This window comes from Eriocheir sinensis, chromosome 10 (genome assembly GCF_024679095.1).
Source record: "Eriocheir sinensis breed Jianghai 21 chromosome 10, ASM2467909v1, whole genome shotgun sequence".
Lineage (NCBI taxonomy): Eukaryota > Metazoa > Arthropoda > Malacostraca > Decapoda > Varunidae > Eriocheir > Eriocheir sinensis.
In genome coordinates this window covers 1,360,802-1,387,559 of record NC_066518.1, presented here as the reverse complement: position 1 = coordinate 1,387,559, position 26,758 = coordinate 1,360,802, and the positions used below count along the sequence as shown (strand labels likewise).

General features: G+C 41.3%; 2 protein-coding genes across 2 annotated transcripts; both read left to right on the top strand.

Annotated features, from left to right (window-relative positions):
* Nucleotides 1-1,533: 1,533 nt before the first annotated feature.
* On the top strand, nucleotides 1,534-10,256 carry LOC126996411 (60S ribosomal export protein NMD3-like). Its single transcript, XM_050856818.1, has 10 exons — nucleotides 1,534-1,764; nucleotides 2,936-3,221; nucleotides 3,860-4,000; nucleotides 4,983-5,085; nucleotides 5,275-5,425; nucleotides 5,889-6,031; nucleotides 6,351-6,493; nucleotides 7,892-8,004; nucleotides 9,624-9,800; nucleotides 10,005-10,256. The coding sequence occupies exons 1-10, from the start codon at nucleotides 1,724-1,726 to the stop codon at nucleotides 10,213-10,215; spliced, it is 1,509 nt and encodes a 502-aa protein (XP_050712775.1). The 5' UTR covers nucleotides 1,534-1,723; the 3' UTR covers nucleotides 10,216-10,256.
* An 853-nt stretch (nucleotides 10,257-11,109) lies between these two features.
* LOC126996335 (crossover junction endonuclease MUS81-like) lies at nucleotides 11,110-26,206 on the top strand. Its single transcript, XM_050856704.1, has 11 exons — nucleotides 11,110-11,277; nucleotides 12,670-12,862; nucleotides 15,194-15,352; nucleotides 16,344-16,478; nucleotides 17,241-17,370; nucleotides 17,673-17,829; nucleotides 19,509-19,939; nucleotides 24,349-24,511; nucleotides 24,927-25,099; nucleotides 25,376-25,577; nucleotides 26,038-26,206. Exons 2-11 carry the CDS (start codon nucleotides 12,725-12,727, stop codon nucleotides 26,204-26,206), a joined length of 1,857 nt encoding a protein of 618 aa, XP_050712661.1. The 5' UTR covers nucleotides 11,110-11,277; nucleotides 12,670-12,724.
* Nucleotides 26,207-26,758: the final 552 nt, after the last annotated feature.

Genomic DNA, 26,758 nt, shown 5'->3' with positions numbered 1-26,758 from the left:
AGGCAATCAAATGGAATAAGAATGACAAGAAGTAAACTCTATCCTATATCTTGAGAAATGCAATAGAAAAGTCCACCCCCCTCTTTTTTTTTTTTTTTTTTTTTACTTTTTAGAAAATGGACCTTTTAGCAGACTGGAGGGGTGGTCCGTCCGACTTACTTACCCCCCCCCCCCCCCTCGGTACGGCCCTGAGAGTGTAGTGCGGACGCTATGTTCTGCCTGTTCACCAGCCCTCTAACACCTGAGACGCCGAGATTTAATGACATGTCTCCTGTAGTCTGGACCATAGGATTTGTATGATCTGGCATCTTTGTATTAATCTCTCTCTCTCTCTCTCTCTCTCTCTCTCTCTCTCTCTCTCTCTCTCTCTCTCTCTCTCTCTCTCTCTCTCTCTCTCTTATGAATAGATGTAATAATTATGAGTGAGTTTGCAGATGGACTTCCAAGTTTGTTAAATGTGGTTGTTGAATATGGAAGAGATTTTGGAGTCAGATGTAATTATACGTGGCTAAAGTAAGATGGTGATAGTAAATAGGTCAAAGATGAAGTATAGAGAAGAGGGCGCCACTATAAACACTTGCCTGCGCCATGACGGGCTGGAGCCGAACACCATCCAGGCCCCTCAAGCAAGCTGGGAATGGATACAAAATGATAATAAAAAATGGGATAAATCAAAGGAAAATGAAGAAATTGAACTCTTAAATTGTATACAAACAGGTATCCCTATAAGGAGAATAAAGCCCCAAAGTATGAGGGAAGCCTGGGAGGTGATCTTTTCCGAGCTAGGGAAGAGTGTCTTGATGTGAATGCAAGAAACTATAGATGGTCTGAGTACCGCGGCAATAATGGAATGTTTCGTTTAGTCGGCGCAACATCTGTGGTCTTATGCCGGAGAGAGACAGAAGGGGAAGGAATTATAGGAGAAGGGAAGAGACCCCAGGAGACGGGACACAACACACAACCCCCGATTAATACCTGGTATCCATTCACTGCTGGGTGGAAAGGGGCGTAGGGTATCGGAAAAGCCGCCCAAATTTTTCCACTCCGCCCGGGAATCGAACCCGGGCTCTCTCGAGTGTGAGCCGAGTGTGCTAACCACTGCACCACGAAGCCCCCTTACCGCAGTTAAGTGTGCTAATGTGTGACAGGGGTGTGGATCTTGATGTGGATGAGACTGTAGGCCTTAAGCATGTCGTGATGAATGTGATAAGTATAAGAGAGAGAGAGAGAGAACGATAGGTAATGATGCAAGTGTTTATGAGTGAGATGGGACGTGAAATGGATATGTTTGCTGAGAGGACTGGAAGAGAGTGGATCTGGCGTGCAAGATGTAGAGAAGGACGTAAGATATATATTGTCTTCATCTTGTGCAATGGTTTTTTTTTTCCTGGGGATGGGATGGCATGACCTCTCACCTCCCTTGTAGTAATTCTCTTTGCAACAATAAACTTCAATCAATCAATCATGTTTCTTTTTTTCTTTTCATAGGAGTTGCCGTTATAAAGGCCTGATATAGGAAAAATCCCAAGTAATCTGTGACATCAAGATCGAGATCGAGACCAAAAGAAGAAAACACGAGGCCAGCTGGGACACATGTGCTCACCTCAAAGGGCACTGTGAGAGCCCTTCATCGCCACCACTAAAAGGGAGAGAGAGAGGGAACGTGGAGGAGTGTTGTATCCAGCCACCAGAAGCATACCAGGGGAGCGTGGCAAGGGGCGTCATGGAGTACATCAGCCCCCAGCAGCCCGTAGCAGGAGTGATGTAAGTATGGTGCCGTGGGGTCTGTTCTCCTGCACCTACGCTTATTCTCAAACATCGTAGTGAGTGAATGAGTCTTAATTGCTTTCATGAATAGTATCTCAAATATCCATTGGTTCAGTTTTCATATGTCTGATATTTTCGTTATCGTACGGTATCACAATTAAATATCCAACAGTTATTTCCAACTCACTGAACATTTATCACACACAATTTATCTTTTCGTACAAACACTAATTAATAGCCATAATCGGTTATGTTACGACTTAGTGACTGTCAAGAGGCGAGGGAGCTGAGTACTTGTTAGGGTGCCTCTACTCTGTCTTCTGTCATCTCTCAAAGTTGTCGTTGATTAAGGTGATGACACAGGGGCTACAAATGGCACTTTCACCTAGGCTATCCTACTTATATGGACTTATTTATGACCCTGTTATCAAAGAAGTTTCGGTAAAATTTTACATGCACCCGTCTCGTACTGGGAAACAACTATTTCTTGTTTTGTAGTTTTTGGTTTGTTTTGAAATAATCTGCTAACCGTTTCTGTCACAAATCATTATATTTTTTAATGGAAAGCAAAGAAAACGAAGGCGTCTGCATTAGGGACGCTCGTCTTTTAACATAACCCACCAGTATTTCCGCCTGTGGGACACTTGTCCTTTATTGGTTAAACTAAAACTAACCTAACCTAACTGGGGGCTGTACCTCCCTCGATCCCCAAAATAACTTATTTCTAATCAAATGGGGAGGGGGGAGACTGCAAACATTTATTTTAATTATATAAAAAAAATCTATCTTTTGAATAAGTAATTTGCGACAGAAAAGCAATATGGCTGCGTGTTGTATATCCACACAGAACTTCATAAGCACACAGGTGTTTGTCACCCTGATATTGGCACACTTGTTAAATGATACCAAAGTTTCTTCTCTTTGGTCTTGAATTTGACCTTGAGGTTCAGGCTGTGTCCTCTTGTGACTAGTTATATGTGGGGGCAAATTTTAGTAAGTTTCCAGCATGTATGATTTGAAAACAGGCATAAAAATGTTCTGTTGACTAGTCAGTCATATGCCACTGCAGATGGACTCAATGAGGTGCCATGCATGACTTTGATTAGGTTCCTTATGTGTCTTGGTTCAGAGTTGAATGGCACTTAATTTAATGCTACATTTGTTTCAGTCTGTGTTGTGACTGTGGTGCACAGATCCAGCCCAACCCAACCAACCGCTGCATTGCTTGCATACGTGCACGTAATGACATCTCAGAGGGCATCCCCAAGCAACACACACTGTACTTCTGCCGAGGCTGTGAGAGATACCTAGACCCACCAGCCACCTGGGTGCCAGCAGCCCTCGAGTCCAAAGACCTGTTGAAACTCTGCCTCAAGAAGATGAAAGGTCTTAACAAGGTGCGACTGGTAGATGCTGGGTTTGTGTGGACTGAGCCACACTCAAAGCGTATCAAGGTGAGCTATGTACCGGTAATGATTAATTGTAAATTTCTCGCCACCATATTATACATGCCAATACTGAATGCCTTCATAATTTTACAGAAAGACACATTTATATACCCAGTGATTCAAGTATGTATGTGTATTTCTAGTGTAAAGATTATAAAACCTGACATTGATGGTTGAGAGATTAATTGCTTCATATTTATTAATTTTATATTAGCTCAGGTATTTAAGTTTTTATTTGTTCATGGTTGCTACTCTCGAGTCAAGCTAATAGGCCCAATTTAGTATTGCTGTTGGTAAAATTGTCCATCGTCTCCAACACACAGCATTGAGAATGGTATGAAAAATGGTATATGCTTTAGTGACCCATCCATATTCTTAACTATCATATCAGACTGCTGCATAAATACTTCATTCATTTTAATAATTTGAAATCATGGAAGGTGTATCTTATCTCTTTAACACTTTCATGTTACAGTGTGGCATGGTACCATGTCCCTTATCTCGGCAAGCAATCTTTTGCATGTGTATTTATTTAAAGCTGGTGTTAAAACATAGTCATCTATATTCTTTTCTTTCATTATGCTGGTTCTCTGTCTGTGTTCAATATTATGAGAGGATATGCAATGTTGTTTTTCTGCCTACAGGTGAAGCTGGTGGTGCAGAAAGAGATTCAGGCTGGGGCAGTGTTGCAGCAAGACTTCATTGTGGAGTATGTGATAGCAGGTCAGATGTGTGATGACTGTCATCGTGTTGAAGCCAAGGATTACTGGCGGGCTGTGGTGCAGGTGGGTCTCTCACTGACAACACCTAAACCTCACCTCATTCACCATGGATTATGTAGTGTTGACAGCATTGTTTCTCCTAAATTTGTGTATTTGGTGTACCCTCTAGTTTCATTGGGAAAGATTGATCAAGGGCCCCCTCAAAAAATATGAGAAAACATGGGAATGATGAAATTGGGATTCTCAAAGGACAAGTTGTTGTTGCTGCCTACTTATTGTGAGGTCAGCAACATTGCCAGACATTGTTGGAGTTACTTGCAAACTTCCAAAATGAAAATTGCCCAAAATATCTTAGCACACACATAAACCTAGAATTTATCCCGGTAGCAGCAGGGATTATGTTTCTTAACCCAGTAGCAGCGACAGGCCAAATTTGTCCCGTGATATTTACCCCCCAAAATAGATGATACACAATCTGATCACAAATGCTTTGATATATATTATGAAATGGTTTGTGTGCAGGGTGATTTTTTCTCATTTTTCTCGCTTGGGGGGACCATTAAGAAACATGATCCCCGCTGCTACCGGGTTAATGGTCCCTCCAAGCGAGAAAACTGAGAAAAAATCACCCCTCACACAAACCATTTCATAATATATATCAAAGCATTTGTGATCAGATTATGTAACATCTATTTTTGGGGATTTATATCATGGCACAAATTTGGCCCATCGTTGCTACCGGGTTCATTCACTGCAGTACATTATAGAGGTAAAAAAAGTTTACTTGGACTTTATCGTGGATATGGAATTTTAGATAATTAATTAATTTAAAAGTGGCTAAGTAAATTGTGTGCTTTATGGATAAAAAGTTGATGCACAAGGACTTACCTGTTGTTAACCAAATCTTATATTTTGTGAAGCCACGGATAATGAGTCAGTTTTAATTATTTTGTTTAATTTTTCACACATGTAAATTGCAACTTGTTATGTTTGTTTCAAGCAAATGTTGCATCACTTTTCAAATACAAATAATAAACACTTGCAGGTACGTCAGAAAGCTGACCATAAACGGACATTTTACTACCTGGAGCAGTTGATCATGCGTCACAATGCCCACGGGAAAGCACTGGGCATCAAACCTGTACATGGTAAGGTGGATAAGGGATAATAACACATATAAACAATATATACATTTTGTTTGAAAAAGGTTATGTATGCAGAAAGTCTTGAATCTTTATGTACAACTACTTCCAAATCGACTTGATTAATACTTTTCCAATTATCATAATAATCATGTCTTTTAACACTAACACTTTGTCCATAACTTTATCTTGCAGAAGGACTTGATTTCTACTTTTCCAATGAACAAGGTGCACGTCATTTGGTGGACTTCTTCAGTTCAGTTGTTCCCTGTCGCTGGACCCACTCCAAGAAGCTCATCTCCCACGACATCCACTCTAACTGCTATAATTACAAACTTACATTTAGGTAAACATGTACTTACCTACTAGATTTAAAGATGGGTATCTTTTCATATGTTTTATCTCGTAGATTGTTACATCTGCAAACTCACTCTTAAATATCTGTGAATTTCCCAGATAATGATGTTTAGAAATTTCCATATTTATTTAAAAGGTATGCATTTGTGTTTTTGCAATATTTACAATTATTTTATTGTTGGTCAACATAATTTTTCACTTATGTTGGATCAGCTGCCCTGATGAGTATTTGTCATCCCATCCCATCATCTTTATCTTTTATTGTAAATTTCTTTATTCTCACTTTCCTTACAATAATCCTCCCTTTGGATCTTCTCTCAACAACTGGCTTTCTTCTTGGTCTCTCAGTGGCCTTTTCTTCCCTTGCCTACCATGTGTCTATACCACCTCAGTGCTATGAAACCCTTCTTAGAAATCCTCCACTGCAACTTTTATCACTCTTTGTTTTGCAGTGTGGACATTGTACCAGTGTGCAAGGACAGTGTTATCTGTCTTCCCAAGAAACTGGCACACCAGCTTGGCGGCATTGGGCAGGTCTGTGTTGTGCAGCGCATCACCAACAACATCAGTGTGATTGATCCTTCCACAGCCCAGTGTAAGCTTCATATGGTGTGGGTGTGGGTGGGTGCAATGCTTTATATTTGGAGGCTACAGTCAAAGTATTAAATAGATAAATGGTATGTGAATGGCAGCCAAACCTGTTTACTTGGGTCCACTTTTTGTTTTTCTCCGCGAAGTGCTTTACTTGTGTTGTTCTGTTCAAACCTCTGCTTGCCTATAGTGAGGAAAAGAGGAAAGAACAAGGAGACTTTGCTCAATTTTCTATGTACGTGTATTTAGTCTGTGGAATTTAGATTTTAGTACAAATTATTCACACAACATAATTATGAAAAACTATTTTCCCTTCTGTGCAGTTGCTGAAATCAGCAGCTCTGTTTATTGGCGGAACCCTTTCGGTACCCTGTGTTCCTCCAGAAACCTGACAGAATTTATTGTGATGGACACCAATGAGGCAGATGTCAAACACTTCACTGGACAGGGACAAATCTCACACAAGGTAAGACTCTTGATATTCTTTCAGTTCAAGCTTTTGTTTACTTATTCATCTATTTCTGTATCTATCATCAGTCTATATATCTGATGCCTTGTTCCCACACATGAACTTCCTTCAGGGGACTCCCCACAGCAGAAGCATCTCCAACTTTCCCTGTTTTAGCATTCCTTTTCAGCACACCAAATCTCTTTCCTACCATTTCTTTCCAACACTTCTCCATTTCATCGGTGGTCTTCCTCTCACTTCCCCTCCCTCAATTCTGCTTTCACATACTCTTTTCCATTCTCATCAGGTATCCAAACCATCTCAGAGCACCACATTTCACCCATTCAGCCACTTCACAATCTGCTCCCTTCACTGTTACATCCTCCCATACATGCATTCATTGCTCCCTCCATCTCATCCTGACTTACCACATGTACCTCTTCTATAGTTCATCTCCACTGTGCATATTCTTGATTGCTGCACTACATTCCACATTCATGTCTCTGATGCATGTGACACAGGTGAGAAGATAATGCTATTTCTTATACCCTTCTTTACCCTCATTCCCACATTTCTACCTTTCATAACTCTCCAAAGCCCTTCACTGCTCTCTTCCTTACTTCCCTCCATGCTAACTAGAACTGTTCCTAAGCACTTAGATTCAATTACTTTTTGCATCCTCTCTTCTCCCAATCAAATCTTAAACTTCACTTGTTGTTATTTCTACTCTAACTTCTCAATAATCTGGGGTTTTGCCTTCTCAAAGATCATAACCTTGCTCTTACCAATATTTACTTTCAACTTTCTCTTCTTACACACCCTGTCAAATTCATCCACATTCCTCTGCAGCAGGGATCTCCAAACTATGTCCTTGGGGCCATGTCTGGCCTGCCATATGATTTAATTGGCCCATAGTGTTGTGGCCTTGACTGATTGGAGAATTTTTTTTGCTCTGTACCTCTCCCTTTCAAGCTTCAATCTTAGACCTAACTCCCCTACTGGCTTTCAATTCTCTTATCACCACCCAAATAAACAAAGACCACAAAACAAAGTGCTAGTAGTACCTGTCCTTCCTTTAATTCTACCACATATATAAATAAAATGAGACAAACCATAAGATGATTAAAAAGAATTATGGGGTATGAACAAGCAACCTCATTTAAAGTCAAGTAGGACTAAATTCAATGCTTCAGTCTTGCATTGTAGCAGCCTTTGGACAAATGTTTGGCCTCATTGGTTGCAATACTGTCCACTGCTGTTGTGGAAAAAATATTCTCACAGTTGTATTATTTTTACATTTCTAAATTCATAATGTTCATAATTCTAATTAGAACCAATTTCTTACATATCATTTACTTCTATATATTCTTTTATTTTGTTGGTAATGTTGTATTACTGTGTGGGTGGGTGTAACAGCATCAAGTGGCAGAAGTGTGGGTGCAGCGGAGCAGTGAACTGGGCACAGACAACATGATCTTCTGCAGGACGCACCTGGGTCACCTGCTCGCCCCTGGAGATACTGTTATGGGGTGAGGAAAACCTTTGTTACCTCTGATAGTCTAGTTAGCATGCCCAGCAATGAACATGTAGATGCATTGGTTGACCTGAATCATGGTGATTGTCATTCATTCCACCCAGAAATTTATAGTCATTTCCTTTACTTGTGAAGTAGTTAAATGATGAAATGTGGGAAAGTTAACCCTCTCGCGCACCATAAAGATGATACGAATTCTCTCAATTTCGGTCTGTAGAACTACACAACACTGGTCATTCGCCGAGTGGTTGATTTCAGGCTTCTTGTACCTCATACAATTTATGCATTTCTTCTCAACGATGCAGCACTCCTTTGATTTATGATCCCCGGCACATTTGAAACATTTTGGGGCTTCTCCATAGTTCTTGGCAGTACAGCTGACCTAAAGATGGCCATATCTTTGACAATGATAACATATGATTGCGTGGTGTCTATCTCTCACAGTATACACTCCCCATTCTAGTTTTATTTTGTCATGAGGCTTATGGATCAGCTCTCTAACAGTTTGGTCACATTTCAAAATATAATGCATTGTGCCACCAGCAGCAGGCTTATTGGATATCTTCTCAATTTTCCCCTCAACTCCTGGAATTGAGTGTAGGAACTCATTCATGTTTAACAATAAATCAATTATCTTATCCCCGGTCTCCTCCTTATGCACATTGCAGAGCATGATCTTTGGCCTTAACTTTCCTACACTTTTTGTGCTAACTTGCACTACAGTTTCTAATTTCTGAGCTGCTTCATTCCTTATATTCTCATCATCATAGTTCATAACAATGTTACCTCCATTCGTGAATCTTGGATCAGTAATCTGAATGCCTTGTAATGCCTGGGAAACTTCATTTTCATCTCGGTAGCCTATATATCTTGATCAGAGGCCTTCACGACAAGGAGATGCTTTTTCCTCCTCCGTTTTGCTACATCAGCCCAGCTGGCGCCAGCCGACTCTGTCTTGTCAGCGCAAAACACATCCGCCACCTCGCCCAACTTCTCTTTCACACTGAGTGCCCGAGTTTCAACTTCATCTTTCACAACTAATATTTCTTTAGATAATTCTTGCTTAAATTCATCCAATTTTTTCACAATGTTGGTTGCTAAAGATGCCTTGTGTAAGCATGGCGAATACACCTAGTTTATTTTGGGTATATTATCCTGCTTGACCCCTGTCAGATGAGCACACCACTTAGGGCACAAACAGCATGCAATCCACTTATCGCCTGAAAAGTCTTCACAGACGCAACACGCATCTCTCAGAGTCCTGCTCCTGCTGCTTGCCATTGTCGAATCAGCAGTTTCAGGAGTGCACAAACAGCACATCCATCCACTCCCACTGTCACTCATTCACTCACTGATTTTCAAGCATTGCCCTCAAGAAAAATATGTGTCTCAGACAGCTGTAGAGTCCCACAAAAAGGTTTCAAATGCTCACTTTCACAAGATTGAATTACTCATGAAATTATTTTCTATAATATTCCAGGAACATACTCAGTACTATTGTGGCCAGCTGAATACACAAGCAACCATAAGAGCTCTCTGTCTTTGATGTTTCTTTGATATCTATTCAGTTGGTTCTTGATACTTCTTTCTGTGACATCATTAATCCCATTTCAGCTTTGATCTTCGCATGTCCAATGTCAATGATTCCAACATTGACAAAATGAGTGAGGACACTGTGCCTGATGTGGTATTGGTGAAGAAGGTGTTTGCTGATAAGGCCACACGTAATGCTCGCCGTCGATGGAAGCTGAAGCACCTCACCGTGGATGATGATGCTGGCAGCCAGAACAGGTGCATAATGTGCTGATGTTAAAGTCTACATAATATGAAAGCTTCCACATAAGCAGATAGGCTGACAGCATTCAGAATCGTATATATCTGTGTGTGTGTGTGTGTGTGTGTCAGTGACTGGTACAGATATTTGGTTTGAATTGATAACTCATGAAAGTATTCTCACTTCCCCTTTATTAAGACTGTTTTTCTTTCCTCCCAAAGGGATTATACTGATTTCCTTGAGGATCTGGAGGAGGACCCACAATATCGCACAAATGTCAACATCTACCGTGATGAGACCAAAGTGGCTGCTGTGTCAGAGGCAGCTGATGAGGCGGTGGAATTGCCTCAGGTCAGTCTTGAGGAGATGCTGGAAGACTTGATCCTTGATGGAGGTGCAGCTGCAAAAAGTGTGGAAGAGATGATGGAGTGAAAACAGTAGAGAAATCCAATATATTGTTATTTCTTTGAAAATTACAGTGATTCATTGAACCCTTAAATTCTGCAATTGCTACATATATCTGATTTTTTTATTTATTTATTTATTTATTATTATTATTATTATTATTATTATTATTTTTTTTTTTTTTATTTATTTTTTTTTTTTTTTTATGCAATGGCAAGAATGAAACCAGACTCCTACCAAAACAGGTGCAAGCCACTACTGGTGAGGCATCAAGCCCTCCCATTTCCTCTCTTTCTCCTTTCTTTGTCTCAACATCAGAAAGCAGTTCCATAAGGACAAATTCTCATACTTTCCACACCTAACTGCCTGCACCATGTCACACAAATTCCTCAAAATTATTATCATGATTAACTGATGCTGAAAAATATAGAAAAGAGCAGCCTTTTTGTTCCTATCTGGGAAGGGAATAAGAAATAAGGAAAAGGAAGAAATAAAAAAAGAAAAAGACCAAGACCATGACCAAAAATTATTAAGGCCGGGAAGGTAAAAGCAACAGTACAGAAGTTTTGGATAATAAGAGAAAAAAGAACGAAAGAAAAAGAGGAAAATAATAGACCAGCCAGGTAGTAAAGAGATACACCATGGAGTGCCGTTACAAAGGCAAAACTCCCGACTGACGAACTGGGGAAAAATCTCGAGCCATCTGCACGGTTGCCAGATTATCGTACTCAGAGCCGCGTATTTACCGGTTTCTGGCTCATAACTGTTGCCAAGAAACACCAATAACTAACCATTTAAACAATAACCATATATGAAGGCAGTTACTTGGGTGAAGAAAGCAGATTTTGGGTCGGAAATCGGCAAACATAAGAGGCAGAGTAAGACAATTTGGCATCGTTAGCCACCTCCCCACCTGTGACATCAAGACTAAGTTCAAGATCAAGGTGGCGGGACGAAGATGATTCCTTCCTCTCTACGCAGAATGAGTGGACCGTTACCTCTTATCTCCTAGGCGGCAAGTGTGTGCGATCTTTGTGTCCGGAGGTAAAGAAGAGCAAGGAAAGTAAGGGGCCCGAGGCAGAGGGGCAGGTAAGGCTTGTCCGAAGAGTAATGGAGGGGAGTATGGGGGCAACTTTGCAATCTCCGCTTATTGACCAATGTTGCTGTACTGTAATTAGTGAGGTTATTAGACGGGTTTGGCAATTATGAGCAGAATCGAAGTAGCCAAGGGAATTTAAAATCGCTGGTGCCTGACATGATCGTAGTTACCTTATTTGACCTCTCTTTTGGCTATACTTTTTTGTCTATTGTGGGAGCGGTGATTAGCGTTTTTTTTTTGTTTTTTTTTGCACTCTTTGTTGCCCTTGATCCGTCTCCTTTGTTGCAGAAAAAAAAGAAGAAACGGAGCAGCTATTCACCCCAAGCAGCTCGAGGCAAACACTGAAGATTCAACATCCTTAATTATTTCCCTATCACATGCCAGTTTTGGGGAGGGGATTGTGGGCCAAGGCAGAGTTTGGGGGATACGCTAAAGCTGTGGGTGGCCTCGGTGCTCATCCCTGTCGCATTGGCCCCTGAGCCTGGGATGGGTAATAGCTCCCCACCCTTGGACACGGGGCAGGTGTAAAATTGGTATTACTGCAGTCTTTCACAACTTCACCTAGGTGGTCGACCCTATATTTGTTTTCACGTAGATCTCGAGGTGCCCTATTTCAGTACAAAATCATGCAATTCACTACATCTATCACCAGAAAAATATAAACCACGTGAGAAAATTGTTGGTTGGGTGAAACTGTAAATTGTCCGGTGTTAGTTTTAATTTAATTTGGTCAATTTAATTAATTTTGATACCTTATCCTGTTTGTCGTGCAGGACAGGACAGACAGGCACAGAAAAAACAGGAGTCATGGCAGTGTAATAAGTAATTACATATGTTAATAACGTCCTTGTCACAGAAGCCAAACTCTTATTTTCTTATTCAAATGGAGAGGTTGAGGAAAATAGTGTTCACTTGAAAGGAATGGACCCAGTTTTTGTGAACATTTACCAACCCCCAGGGAGCAACCAGGAAAATTTTAAAGCAGTTCTGAGGGAAGTTATGGGCCTTAAGTTGTAGGGTCCCGTTTGGCTTTACACTATAGAGTTTGCCTCACCTCTTGAGAGCTCAGGTTTGATTCATGGGTGGGTGATTGCAAATCACCCAGATTCGATCAACATCTCATGTGCTCGGAGAAGTGGCAGTTCTCCCCATGACGCCACTGCATTATTCAGGTGGGCATTTTATGGAGTAAAATAGGTTCTTGCCAGTGTGGAGTACACCACTGTGGTTGCTGGTCAGTATGGTGCAACTGTGCTAGTGAAGGGCAGACTATAGTACATGCTCTGGAACTGATCTCATGTTGAACCAGTGTCCAGCTCTACATTAAGTAACACAAAAGGGAAAAATATGGATATGTAAGTTTGAGCAATCACTCTCCACAGGCTATGCAGTGAATAATAGCATTCCACAAGTGGCAAGAACAGGACTGGAGGCAGCATGAGTTCAGCAGAAAAGAAGTATCGCCGTACCAGGAGGGTAGTGACGCATGCCAATCCTCTGTTTGACACCTGGCTTCTGGAGTGGCAGGAGGAAGCAGGGAAGAGGGACTCAAAGATGAAGTACAACTTTCAGAGAGTGAGTGGAAATGTGGCTAAGAGAGAAAGGAACCTTGTAAACCAAATGAGAGTAGATGGATTAATAATAGAAAAAGAAAACACTTCAATCATCTAAGACATTACATGTTATTGGACATCTGAGTGTTAACAAGGCCCTTGAAGAATAAAATTAATTTATTTCAGATGAGTTACCTTAAAATAATTTTAGTGTGAAGAGGAAAAAGCTTTGAAGATAAGCAAATGGCAAGACATCTTGAGGTGGCAGTATGTAATTGTGATGTTACTAAATCCGAATGGGGTAATGTTACCAGAGGGCTTCCTCAAGGTTCAGTTTTAGGCCCGCTTTTATTCATTATCTACATCAATGACATAGACAATGGGATAATTAATGACATAGGTAAATTTGCGGATGACACCAAAATAGGACGCACTATAAGGACAAGGGAGGATGCTAGAGCACTGCAGGAGGATCTCAACAAACTGTCAGCTTGGTCAGAGAAATGGCAGATGAATTTTAACATCACCAATAGTAGCGTACTAAGTGTAGGAACACGCAACCCATTATACGGGTATAGTTTAGATTCCACAGCGATAGGCAGATCAGAGTGTGAAAGGAATTTGGGAGTGTTAGTGAACTCTGCCCTAAAACTAAGGAAGCAATGTATTAGTGAGAGGAATAGGGGTAACAGTGTATTAGGCTTTATTAACAAGAGGGTAACCAACAAAAGTGCAGAGGTCATCCTGAGACTCTATTTAGTGTTAGTTAGGCCACACTTAGATTATGCTGTCCAGTTTTGGTGCCCACACTACAGAATGGACATCAACTTGCTAGAATCAGTTCAGAGGAGGATGACCAAGATGATTCAGGGACTGAGGAACTTCCCATATCAAGATAGGCTGAAACATCTCAACTTACATTCGCTAGAAAGACGAAGAGTGCGGGGAGATCTGATAGAAGTATTCAAATGGGTCAAGGGTTACAACAAAGGCTATATAAGTAAAGTTTAGAGAATTAGCCAGCAGGATAGAACATGCAGCAATGGATTTAAATTAGAAAAGTATAGATTTAGAAGGGAAATGGGCAAGCATTGGTTTAGTACTAGGGTAGTGGGGAATGGAATAGACTAAGCAATCACATAGTGCAGGGACGATAGCTTGTTATAAGAGTAGACTGGCTAGCTACATGGACGAGGATGACAGGTGGTAGCATAGTGTGGCGACTAAGCCGGTCGAATGAGAGTCGAAGCATAATTCAGAAAGGCTATCAGCGGATTCATTAGAGAAGATGACTGATGAGTGAGGTGTGGGTGCAGTAAGGTGACAGGGTAGTGGAGCGTACGCCCGTACCGAAGGTAAACGAGGATCAAGCCTCTGCCTGTAACCCCTGAAAATACATCTCACCCATCGTGAGTAGTGGGGGGGATTCTGGAGCTGTCCTGTGTAGGCCACTTGGTCTCTTGCAGTCTCCCTGTGTTCTTATGTTCTTAAGTCCCACATCAGGCTCATGTTCCTGTAGTTGCATGTTGATGAGAGGGTGTTAGTATGAAAACTTTTCCCTTAAGAATGACAGCCAGGACTCTGTTAGTGCCATAAACAGTCTGAGATTTTAGGCCAAAGAGGGCACAAGGAACATTTTTTTTTTTTTTTCCTTTATATATATAGGCTTGATAAAGCTGTTAGGTGGGAGTGGGAGGGAATGCTTTGGATTCTCCCGAGTCTTAGTTTCAGTCACTGACTGAGGGCGAAGTTCTGCTTCAGAAGTAGAAGTGAGACTACAGTGATACTATTCCAGTCAGGGGTCAAGAAGGACTCAGTCACCCACAGTCTGACACAACCAGTGAGCAGCCACGCTGCTCATGTTCTCAGCCAATTATGGGCCTGGAATGACTCAGTCTCAGAGAGATTGACACAGCCTATTAGAGGTCATGGTGCTCTCACCCTCAGCCAACCAGGGACCAGGAATGACTCAGACTTAGGCCTGCTGCACTCCTATTGGTGTCACTGCTTATTTTGTGTTAATTTTACATTTTAATGCTTGTTTTTCATCTTGCTCGCCAGCTTATTATTATGTGGCAAATTTGATTCGTTCCAAGTTGAAAATACTTGAATAAAATCAATAATGTGTTGAAATTCAAGGTCTCTTGCTAAGTAGATATAATTTTAAATAAATGTGTTTAATTGATATTCTCCTGTAGGTTATTTTAATGGTCACTTGTTAGCACAAAGTCCTAAAAATTATCAACTTTATCTGCATTATCATCTATAAGCCAATTTTTCTGAGAAATCAAATTAAGCAGGTCCTAGTTGCCAATCGTGATAAATGATGATATTTTTGTATTTCTTTGTCTAGGCACGCAAGTCCCTGTCCCTCTACCCTCTGCCACTATACACAGGACGAGACTGCAAGTTGCTAGCCAACTTTGGCAATAAAATATGCCAAATGTTGGACCAACGCTTGGCTCAGCATGAGGAAGAGTTTGGTGCAACAGATTGGATGCAGATCCACAAGGTATGTATTTGAACTGAGTACATTCTACTTTCTTGAATCAGTTACGTACTCGTTATGTACAGCAATTTATTTTTCTTTCTTTTCTTTTTATGTATGTATTTGCAATTCACTCAAGGTCTGATCATATGCTAGACTCACAATAGTCAGCCAGTACCCTCCATGTTTTGAGATTGGAACAACGTATTATTTGCCCTTTGATCGAGTAATTTTAAGCCACTCTGCTTATATACTGGCTAAAATACCCCTGATAGCTCTTACATCGTCCGAGTCATTTGAGGAGTTGTCCGAGCCGTTGGAGACGCGAAACGGGCGCGTGTGCCGCGGCACTGCCGGCGCCAAGATCAGTGTTTACACAGCTGACTTAGCAAGTGCGTGGCAGTGTCTCCCTCAACTTTCGCTCGCTCTGTAGCCCTTATTGTTGTGTTTGTGTGTGTGTGTGTGTGCACACACGACGCGCTGTGTGTGTGTGTGCGCGCACGACGCGCTGTGTGTGTGTGTGTGTGTGTGTGTGTGTGTGTGTGTGTGTGTGTGTGTGTGTACGCCGCATTTGTATATGTCTGCGCGCACTATGTATGTAGTATACCTATTTACGTAATGCATTACACAGATAATTTCAACTGTTAGTGGTAACAGGCATGCCAAATGTGAAAAAAAATCCCGCGGGTAACTCATATTTTCGGATAACTCTGATTGGCCTTCCCCCCAATTGGTCCGACTTATGTGGGGTATACTGTGTGTGTGTGTGTGTGTGTGTGTGTGTATATATATATATATATATATATATATATATATATATATATATATATATATATATATATATATATATATATATATATATATATATATATATATATATATATATGGTGGGCCACAAAACAAAAAAATCAATCTGCAAACTACTTATGGCTTGGTGGCCCATAGTTGCACCACCCAGCATTTAACTTATTAATTGTTCAATTTGACTGTTGTATCTTATTCCATTTTTTTCCAGATAAAAGGAACACCAAGAAGCAAAAAGAGAAAAAAAACTAGTACTTCTGCAACTGTCACTGTCCCCTCCACCTCCACCCCAGTCGCTTCCACTGCTAGAGGCAAAAAATCTCTTGCCCTACAAGTTCCAGGAAAGGTTTGTTGTTTATTCATGTTTCTGAAATTTCAGCATCACTCAGAAATTACAGTCTTGGTCATAGGAGTTGCTATTTGCAAAATATCAAATTGAAAATGCTATCTTAAGAACATAAGAATGTAAGGAGTCTGCAAGATGCCGGTTGGCCTATACAAGGCAGCTCCTGTTATCCTAACCCCACCTTACCTCTATGCATGAATTTATCCAACCTCTTCTTGAATGTATCCATGGTATTGGCACCCACAACATGACTGCCAGGCCTGTTCCATACATCCACAACCCTATTGATAAAGAGGGCGGGGGAAGAGAGAGAGTGTAGGGGAGAAGGAGGAGGGTAGGAGGGAGGGATGGGAGTAGGGGAAGCCAGGGGTGGAGGTAGTTGGTGGATACACGTCACATACGTCACCCCTCACCTATTCGAATGTGTAAGTGGCTCACGCAGGTCTTGCCCTCACAGTCAAGAGTAAACGTCATAATTAACTGCATCTGGCAATGCACAATAGCGTAAAAAATTAGCGGAGTGTGTGAAACAATCTGTGCCAAAGCACCATCCCAAATGAACACCACTGAGTGCCAGGATTCGAACCCGGGCCTTCTAGTCAAAAGGCCTGGGTTCGAATCCTGGCACTCAGTGGTGTTCATTTGGGATGTATGTCATAGGGTCTGATATGGATAGTAGTTCTCAGGCCCTACCATGGGTAGACTCACATATCTCATGTTGTCTATTTGTAACCTTGTACATCTTTGTTCATTTCATAACAGAGTGGAAGTGAAGATACCTTGAGGAAGAGAAGGAGCAGATCTAAGAGGCAATACATTCCTTTATTTAGATCAGGTGCCTATGCTCTGCTGATGGCTCTCTATCGAGCTACATTCCAGTCAAACTATGAAGGTAAGGTGAAGACTGTCTTCCTTTCTGTGCTACCAGGGTGATATATATATATATATATATATATATATATATATATATATATATATATATATATATATATATATATATATATATATATATATATATATATATATATATATATATATATATATATATATATATATATATATATATATATATATATATATATATATATATATATATATATATATATATATATATATATATATATATATATATATATATATATAGTACAGATTAGCTACCTTGTTTTCATAAAGTAATTTTCTTGTGTTTTCCAGGCTTCATGAAAAAGGACGATCTGATAGCAGATGCTCAACCTCTATGTGATTCCTCTTTCTCAAAGCCAGATAAGGTGGGGTGCTACTACTCTGCATGGTCTTCCATTAACACACTTATCAAGAATGGCCTTGTTGCCCGCCAGAGCCGCCCTCCCAAGTAAGCCACATAGAGCTGTTCCCCAGTAAAAGCACTGCAACAGATCACTTACAAATCATGTGTATATTTCCCTGTTTTGTATGATGACACATTAATCATTGTTGTTCCTGTTATCATTTTATTATCATCATCACAATCATTGTTGGCAGCCACCACTATAGTCGGTTCCCCCAAGTCTGAAGCGAGCATTATCGTGCGCTGGCAGCCTGATGTCACACGGCGTGTCCGATTTGGTGGATACTGTGTGCTAGCCTATGCATTGTAAATGGACATCAGTGTCAATATCATGCAGGCAGCAATAACAAATACCGTCAATTAAAGTCGATTTTGAGTTAAAAAATATTTGTAATGTCGCAAATAGCTGTTTTATTAATATAAAGCCTGCTAATTTTTTCAGTGGTGGACAGCTTCAAGGCTGTTTAACCTCCCATTTCACGTGACCCCCCCCCAAGGCCGGCACTTTTTTTTTTTTTTTTTTTTCCATGTAAATGCTGAAAAAAAAATAGGTTTAAGTCTCATGAAAAGTTTCAAAATGACATTAATCATAATCAGCAATCTTGTAAATTAACAAAACAGCTATTTGTGACATTACTAATATTTTTAACTCATAATTGACTATAATTGACAGTATTTGTTATTGCTGCCTGCATATTATTGACACTGACGACTGTTTACTGTGCGTAGGCTAGCATACAGTATACACAAAATCGGACATGCCGTATGACAGCAGCTCACTTCAGACTTGGGTGAACCGACTATACATAGTTATATCATGAATAAAAGCCTCTCCTCGTTTCTCCATTAGCTGTTAATCAGTTTTATCCACTTTGCTCCTTTTTGCAACCTGTATTAAGCCAAATTAAACATACAAGAATAATTTCCTATTTGACTAAAACCTCATTGAAATAAAAAATATTTATCTACATGAATCTGAACTCCATGAAGCTGAGTTGAAAATACAAAAATGACCCACAGTGGGTCAACTTGCAAGAGAACAATCAGACTCATGACCCACCAGTGGATCACTTTGCATGAAATATTTTAAGTGAGGAGGATAGTGAACCATACCATACTCAACACTTAGATCTGCTACATTTCTTCCAACATGCAGTAGATTACTATTGTACATGCAATAGGATTCCTTACTTTATGAGAGAGAGGTGAATAACATTAGGAAAGGCCTTTGTCCTGGAGTGGACTAATAATGGCTGAAGATGACCTGTTTGACCCACCCCATGACTACACTCACTACAGTTTAGTGGACTAGTAATGGCTGAAGATGACCTGTTTGACCCACCCCATGACTACACTCACTACAGTTTAGTGGACTAATAATGGCTGAAAATGACCTGTTTGACCCACCCCATGACTACACTCACTACAGTTTAGTGGATTAATAATGGCTGAAAATGACCTGTTTGACCCACCCATGACTACACTCACTACAGTTTAGTGGACTAATAATGGCTGAAAATGACCTGTTTGACCCACCCCATGACTACACTCACTACAGTTTAGTGGATTAATAATGGCTGAAAATGACCTGTTTGACCCACCCCATGACTACACTCACTACAGTTTAGTGGATTAATAATGGCTGAAAATGACCTGTTTGACCCACCCTGTGACTACACTCACTACAGTTTAACTTCATCATTAAAGCTTTGAAAATCTTCCAGGTTCAGCATAACAGATGAAGGTAAAGCTCTAGCCATGCAGCTGGATGATGAAAAGAGGAATGTGGATACGGAATGTGTAGAGAATTTGCCACCTGTCTCACCTCCCACTGAGACAGCAAGGGAACAACTTACTGACCACCATTTTCGGGCACACACCCTTTCTTCCTCCTCATCTACTGATGATAGTGAAGAGGATGGTGATGGTGGAGTAGGGGAGGTGAGCTTCTCTACTCCTTTCACCGAGCCAAGTCCAATTTCACCACAGCCAAACTGCACTTCAAGGGAGGGGGAGAAAGAGGTGGAGTGGGAAGAGGAAGAAAGTACAAGGAGAAAAAAAGTGAGCAAGGCAGGTCCTTTGAATTCCCCAACCTGCAAGAATAACCAAGTGTCCCGGGACTTCCCACGACCACAGTCATCTACTATGTCTGCAGGTAATATACGGTATGATAATAGTAAATTTGGGAGCATACAATATAGCTGCACTTGGCCTTGGTGCTCATATCTGTCCCATTGACCTTTGAGCCTATGGTGGGTGAGAACCCAGGCCTACAGTAGTAAAGTCCAAAGTTTTCACCCAACATTACCGTTTAAGGGGAGCGTCGCGCATTAATACTTTTCACACGTCTTCGTACGTGCCTTGGCTAGCTTGTGACAAAATATTATGAAGAAATAAGCAAAAATGACAGTTATGGCTGAATTTGCCCCCCCGCCCACTCGCTCGTCACTTATGTCACTATAAAACACTTGCCTGGGCCATGACGGGCTGGGTCCGACTACCATTCATGCCCCTCAAAGTCTACCGGCGCTGTAGGCTGGCAAAAAAAAAAAAAAGCTTTGTTCATACAGAGGTGCATACATCGTCATGTTTCAGCATAGAAAATAGCCTAAAAGAATATTCGTATGGTATCTTGAGGCAAACTAGCATCTGCGATGGCCTTGGAGGCAGCAGAACTGACACATACATCAGTCACCCCGGAGGAGCTAGAGATAATTTTCACATTTTGGCTCGATTTCCAAGATAAGGACACTATCAGACACACAAAGTCCTTCAAAACAAAGAAAAAATTGCAATTCAGTAAAGAATACCAACCGGGAAGGCATCTAGGTTTAAAGGGCAAACACTATAAATCCGGGGACTTTAACAAACTTCAACTCAAAATTCCTCTCTCCTTTAATGACCTACGCTGCTGAAAAAATATACCCAAAAAACTTAAAGCAGAATCCAAAAGATGTATCGTGGAGTGGAGTGTATCTAACGTTATTAATTTTTTAACGACAATTGTCCCTTAATTGAAAAGAAAACTCACGATATAAAGCTTGCGCTTCTGCTCCTCTTTCCACTGATGTATTGTTTATAAAAATCGGTCAGATAACGGCTAAGGAATTTTTGAAAAATTGAAACTAATCCCGTTCTCTAAAAAGGAGAGTTAAAAAGTACATTTTATTTTCCCCTGCTATTATGTATCAACTTATAGATCTGAAAGTAAGCATATATTATTTCCCCATAAGCATACATTTCACATAAATACAGGTAACTCTTGATTTACGCGAGTTTGGTTTATGCGTTTTTAAAATAACACGGGGTCCAAAATCCAAATAAACGTTTAATTTAAGTTTTTTTTTCACTTATAAGCGATATTATAAGGAGTGCCCACCAGATGTCTCACGCAACTTTCAGTTCTTCCCACACGCCACTTGAACAACAATACAGTACCCACGCTGCCACGCTACTCAACATTATAGGGGTGGGCAGGTACCGGTAGCAGTACCTGTACTAACGGTACCAGCTATACAGTACAGTACCGGTACCAGACTGCTCGGTACCGGTACCAATACTAGCCAGTCGTTCCCGCGGCCACACAGCTCAGCTCAGTTCTTCCAGCACGCCACTTGAACAACAATACAGTACCCACGCTGCCACACTACTCAATAATAGGGATGGGCAGGTACCGGTACCAGTACCGGTACTAACAGTTCCAGCTATACAGTACAGTACCAGACTGCTCGGTACCAGTACCAATACTAGCCAGTCGCTCCCACGGCCACACAGCTGAGCTCAGTTCTTCCCGCGCGCCACTTAAACAACAATACAGTACCCACGCTGCCACGCTACTCAACAATAGGGGTGGGCAGATACCGGTACCAGCTATACGGTACGGAACCGGTACCAGACTGCTCGGTACCGGTTCCAATACTAGCCAGTTGCTCATGGTGTCCCTCATTTCTTCCTCACACGAGTGAGGCTGAGACTGAGGGCCTGAGTGGATATCTTGGTGATACGGATATTCTCTCTCTCTCTCTCTCCAGTGAATGAAATGAATATTTATTTTTCGATAGAAACCTACCTCTTGTTTGATTTACGCGACCTCTTCAAGGACACAATACTCGCGTAAATTGAGTTACCTGTATAATCAGGATCATACGTTAATAATTTAACACATGGTGGACACACCTCTTAAATACAGTACCCTCCCGAGTTTTGCGCTTGCTTCATTCCGAAGGTATTGTGCTAAACTCGAGGATCACGAAACTCAGGGTATTGAAAACACTGAAAAAGTGCTTACTTGTTCCGACCTGTGGAGGAGCTGACTTTTTTTTTCTTTTCTTTTTACTCCCTTGTTATCTCAAAATACATACCTTGGTAAAGGAAGAAAATGGGAAGAGAGAACAGGTCGTTTTGAAGCCGCAGTTGAGGGTGGCTGCCTTACGATTGGCTGACATTTCTGAAAACATGCTTGTGGTTTGCTTTTAGTCCAATGGTGTCATCACTGGTGCTCACCCAATCAGCGGCATCACTGCCTTAAGGCGGTGTCACACTGGCCGTTTTCCTCCAACTGTTGGGGCTATGGGCAACAGCGGTTGCCTGTATGCCCGACCGGTAGCAAGTTGTCAGTTGTCCGTTAGCTGGTGTCACACTGGGCCTTTTTCATCCCACCGCATTAACAGTAGGGGTAACTGGTAACTCCAACTTTTACGGGTATGTGTCACACACGGCCAAGGTAGGTTGCCCGTATCTACATCCACAACGTTAACAAAGCAGTCGCCCTGTATCGACATGGCGTTATCTGCTAAAGTAAGGGCTGTTGCGACTTGTGCTGCTGTTACCCAAGTTATGGACTTGTTGCTGCAGTTAAATGGAAAGAAGAATCGGTTGTTGGTGTGGCGTGCCTGTGGTTCCTCTGTGCCAGAAGTTCTCATTGTCACCACTGTGCATGTGTGGCCAACCCACCCATCTAGACTCTGCCCACATAAACATGTGTATCATGTTACAACACACACACACACACACACACACACACACACCAGACTCATCAGGAACCATGGCAGATGTTTCTGGCAAACAAAAATGGCTTTGCCATTCATTTCTTAGAGTGTGTTAGAACTTATTTGGTGAGTGGTTCATACAAACCAGTCATACCCAATGGCAAGAAGAGAGTAGTATTAAAGACGACTGCTCTTTTCTTGCCAAGAGTTAAGTTTGGTTTGTGTGAGCCACTCACCAAATACATTCTAACACACTCAAAGAAATGGTGAAATCGTTTGTTTGTCAGAAACATCTTCCATGGTTCCTGATGAGTCTGGTGAGTGTGTGTGTTGTGTTTGTGGTTATTCGATCCACGTGTTTATGTTGGTTGAGTGTAGAGGGGGGGATTGGCCGTGCATGCGCTGTGGTGACAATGAGAATTTATGGCACGGAGGAACCACAGGTGTGCCACATGGGAACGATTACGATTTTCAAGGACGAGAGTACAAGAGTGTTTACCCAAACCTCGTCAGAGAACTGTGCTGTGAAGACCAGTGTTGTGTTCCTGAACCATTAAATAGCCTTCATGAAGTGATTCATGGGTAAATTTATGGGAAATAGCATCTTGCTATTAAGAAGAAGAAAAATGTCTTGATGTGTATATGCAGGCCCATAATTTTGGCAGATTTTTTGGGGGGGCTAGAGGGCATTATAGGCTCATGAGGTGGAGGGAGTTGGCAAGCGAAGTGAGCATAGCCTATGAAAATGGGGATGTGTGAGAACAGCTCTGTTTATCAACAAGTCTCTGTTTGTTTACATTCGCTTCTGAGCATGCGTAGTTTGCGGGAGGACTGCCAGGACCACAACACCGGGAGTCCTTGTACAGTTTTTATTGATTGGAGAAAAAAGTTTTTGAACTGTGGTTCCACAGCATGGGGTGTTTTCTTATCTTGTCAATTAAATAGTAAACAAAGCAGCTCTGCCAATTCACTTTACGAGTCTCCTGGTGGGCCATCTTCCACTACTCCTCATTCCTCAGCCACTGCCATCGTCTGTTTGCTTACATACAGCCGCACAGTTGCTCGTACCCACAGCCATTTTCCATCCATACAGACAACCGACAACTTGCTCCCGGTTGGGCATATGGGCAAATGCAGTTGCCCGTAGCCCCAATGATTAGAGGAAGACGGCCAGTGTGACACCGCCTTTTAAGGCAGCATGCGTGACGCCGACGGTAAGTAGACGTGACCCATACATGTCAAAGCAGCGCAAACTCGGCGATAATGTGCGAATGTTGGGATGGTAAGAACTTAGGACTAAGCGTGAAACTCGGATAATGTGAAACTCGGGAGGGTACTGTACATGAAATAAAATGAGCTACAGGATGTTTTGGGCAGTATTGCCACCTGCAGCTACATGGGTTTGCACACTTCATTTCTATTTTCACTTGTTTTTGTCTCTATGCTCTTTCCTACAATTTTCTAAGGTCTTGCCATGACAGCCACCCACTTTAATTAAGGAGCTACAAGGAGTAAGTGTCAAAATGAATAGTAGACAAGTATAAACCACCCTGACACAATTTGTTCTTCCATGAAGGAATGCTGAGGTTCAGCTATGTGTCATCCTTGGACCTGGAGACCCCCCTAAAGGACAAAGCAAGTGTTACTGTGGAGGAGGATGGATTCCTTGGATTTCTGATCAAGTGTGGTGCTTCAAATCTACAAGAATCAGGCTTCCACCACCGCCTTGACCACACTAGGTCTGGTTATGTTTTATTTCAATGGAATTAATATATTTGGTACCAGAGAGAAAGGCAGAATACTAGATTTACTGACATTGGAAAATATGGGAAAAATTGAGCAAGGGCTCTCCTAAAATAAGAAAGATTTGGTAATGATGAAGCAGGGGTTCATGGATTTGTATGCATTTATTTATGTACATCATAAGTAGAGTTAGAGAAAGCTTGCAAATATAGCAGGATGTCAGTTTAATACAAGATTGTTACCCGAGAAATGTGCAGAATAGATTTTGCTCTATATTGGATTAATGGACTTTGAAGTGATTCCCTGAGCCACAACAATTTGACAAATCATGTTTTAACTAATCATTGATTAATCTTTTTACCTATTCAGGGTTTCTCAGTTATGCTTTCTTGATAACTTTTATTCATGCAGGACTGCTCCACCTGGATTTGTATATGCCTACCTGTCCAATGAGTGTGCTCCAGATCAATGCACTGGGCTAGATTGGTTGACAGCCAAGCCCTCTACTCCAGCCGTCCCAACAGTAGACCCTAAACATCCCACTGCCAAGTCAAAAAGGAAAAAACTTTCTAATCCACCTTCAGGTATTGTTTGCACTGGACTGACAGGTTGGAAGGACACTATGCCATTAATGCCAGAGGTCTTTCCTTCTTTTAACTTCTTCATTGCCTTTTCTATCTCCCCTTTTGCATTAGGCAACCTGACATTAATCTTTACTCCTATACTAGTCGTTTCTGCTCTCCCTCCCACACTAATTCATAACAATTAAAGATGCTTTATCCCTACCTCCTTAATCTCCTTATTTTTTTTCACAAGTACCCCATCGGTCTGGTTGTGTTTAATTTATCTATTTCATTCAGATTCATCTGCCTCATTTGTCCCATCATCCAAGAAGAAACCAGCTCAATCACAAAGAGGGCTCAATGCAGAAAGAATCCTCATGGTGCCTCTTACTCCTGCCTCTACTGATGTCACTTCTGCATCATCCAGTATGCCATTCATACTAAGTCCTGGGAATTTTGAAGTCATTCTCTGTATTGACATTGCAGAAACAAGTGGAAAGTAAGGATAAAGATCGTTAGTTGAAGTACATGTGAACTGTGGAGCTTGAGTTTTACTGTTTTAATATCAGCCTCTCTGTTTGGGATAACTAGTTTAAGTATTTTGAAGTTTGCTCAGTCACTACAAAGAGTTCACATACATATGACGAGATAGATTGACTTGTATTCTTTATGTATCATCCTTTTTACTCATAGTAAGCCAGTATTGCAACCAGACTATTGCTGCTGCTGCTGGTTACATTGCCCTCTGATGGAATTCTGAGGCAGGTGTCAGAAGATAGATAGGCACCTTGACTACTATATTGTCACTCATTACATGAGCAAAACTTTCTTCAGTATTTCCTCAAGTGAATTGTCACAGCAAAAAGTTATCCACTGGCTCATTTTTGTACTTTTATGTTCATGCATACTTGAGTCACTGTTTTTTCCTACCTTTTGCTAATGGTACATTGGTACTGCAGATCAGCAGATGCCCAACCAAGTAAAAAGGATGTCATTCTCTCGGAGTTGATGAGGAATGGTGTGAAATATGACATAAGAAAGCTACATGTGGGTGACTTCCTCTGGGTGTGTCGGGAGGTCCCTTCTCATGCGTCCTTAAGTCACAGGGTTTCTAGAAAGGTGAGATGACAATTTCGGGGGTACCATTTTATTTCTCTTCCTAATTTTTTCCTTGTATCCTTTGGCCAGTGCTTTGCTCATGTCATTTTATCTCACTAGATCACTTGTTTTTTTCTGAATAATTAATTTTCACTGCATTAATCCTTATTTGTGAGTTACACACAAAGTCAGCCCCAGCCCATTAGTAGCATGGGCAAATATTTTAAAGTGGTGCTTGATTCATACTGCCCTCCGGAGCTATACTCGATCGTCTTGAGAGTTTCACTGAAATTTCGGTTGATAGGTGGTCAGCAGTGGCATACTGAGGAGGGGGGCCATGGGGCCATGGCCCCCCCCTTTAGCAAAGAAAAAATAATAATGAATAAATAGTACAGGAAAATAAAAGGAATATGTATATTGGTATTACGATTACGAATGTGTGTGTGTGTGTGTGTGTGTGTGTGTGTGTGTGTGGAGTTGAGAGCTCAGTGACACCGACTGACCGAGTTATTTCCCCACTGGTTTTGTTTTGAGTTAATGGTAGGATATAAGGTGTGCTCTGAGTGATAAAAAAGTAAGGTG

Bases quoted from the DNA above. Each gene is read 5' to 3' on its own strand.
- LOC126996411 (XM_050856818.1), top strand. From the start codon at position 1,724: ATGGAGTACATCAGCCCCCAGCAGCCCGTAGCAGGAGTGAT. The intron at 6,032-6,350 runs GTAAGCTTCATA...CCTTCTGTGCAG, and splicing joins TGATCCTTCCACAGCCCAGT to TTGCTGAAATCAGCAGCTCT. The intron at 6,494-7,891 runs GTAAGACTCTTG...TGGGTGTAACAG, and splicing joins AGGGACAAATCTCACACAAG to CATCAAGTGGCAGAAGTGTG.
- LOC126996335 (XM_050856704.1), top strand. From the start codon at position 12,725: ATGAGTTCAGCAGAAAAGAAGTATCGCCGTACCAGGAGGGTAGTGACG. The intron at 25,100-25,375 runs GTATTGTTTGCA...TATTTCATTCAG, and splicing joins ACTTTCTAATCCACCTTCAG to ATTCATCTGCCTCATTTGTC. The intron at 25,578-26,037 runs GTAAGGATAAAG...TTGGTACTGCAG, and splicing joins ATTGCAGAAACAAGTGGAAA to ATCAGCAGATGCCCAACCAA.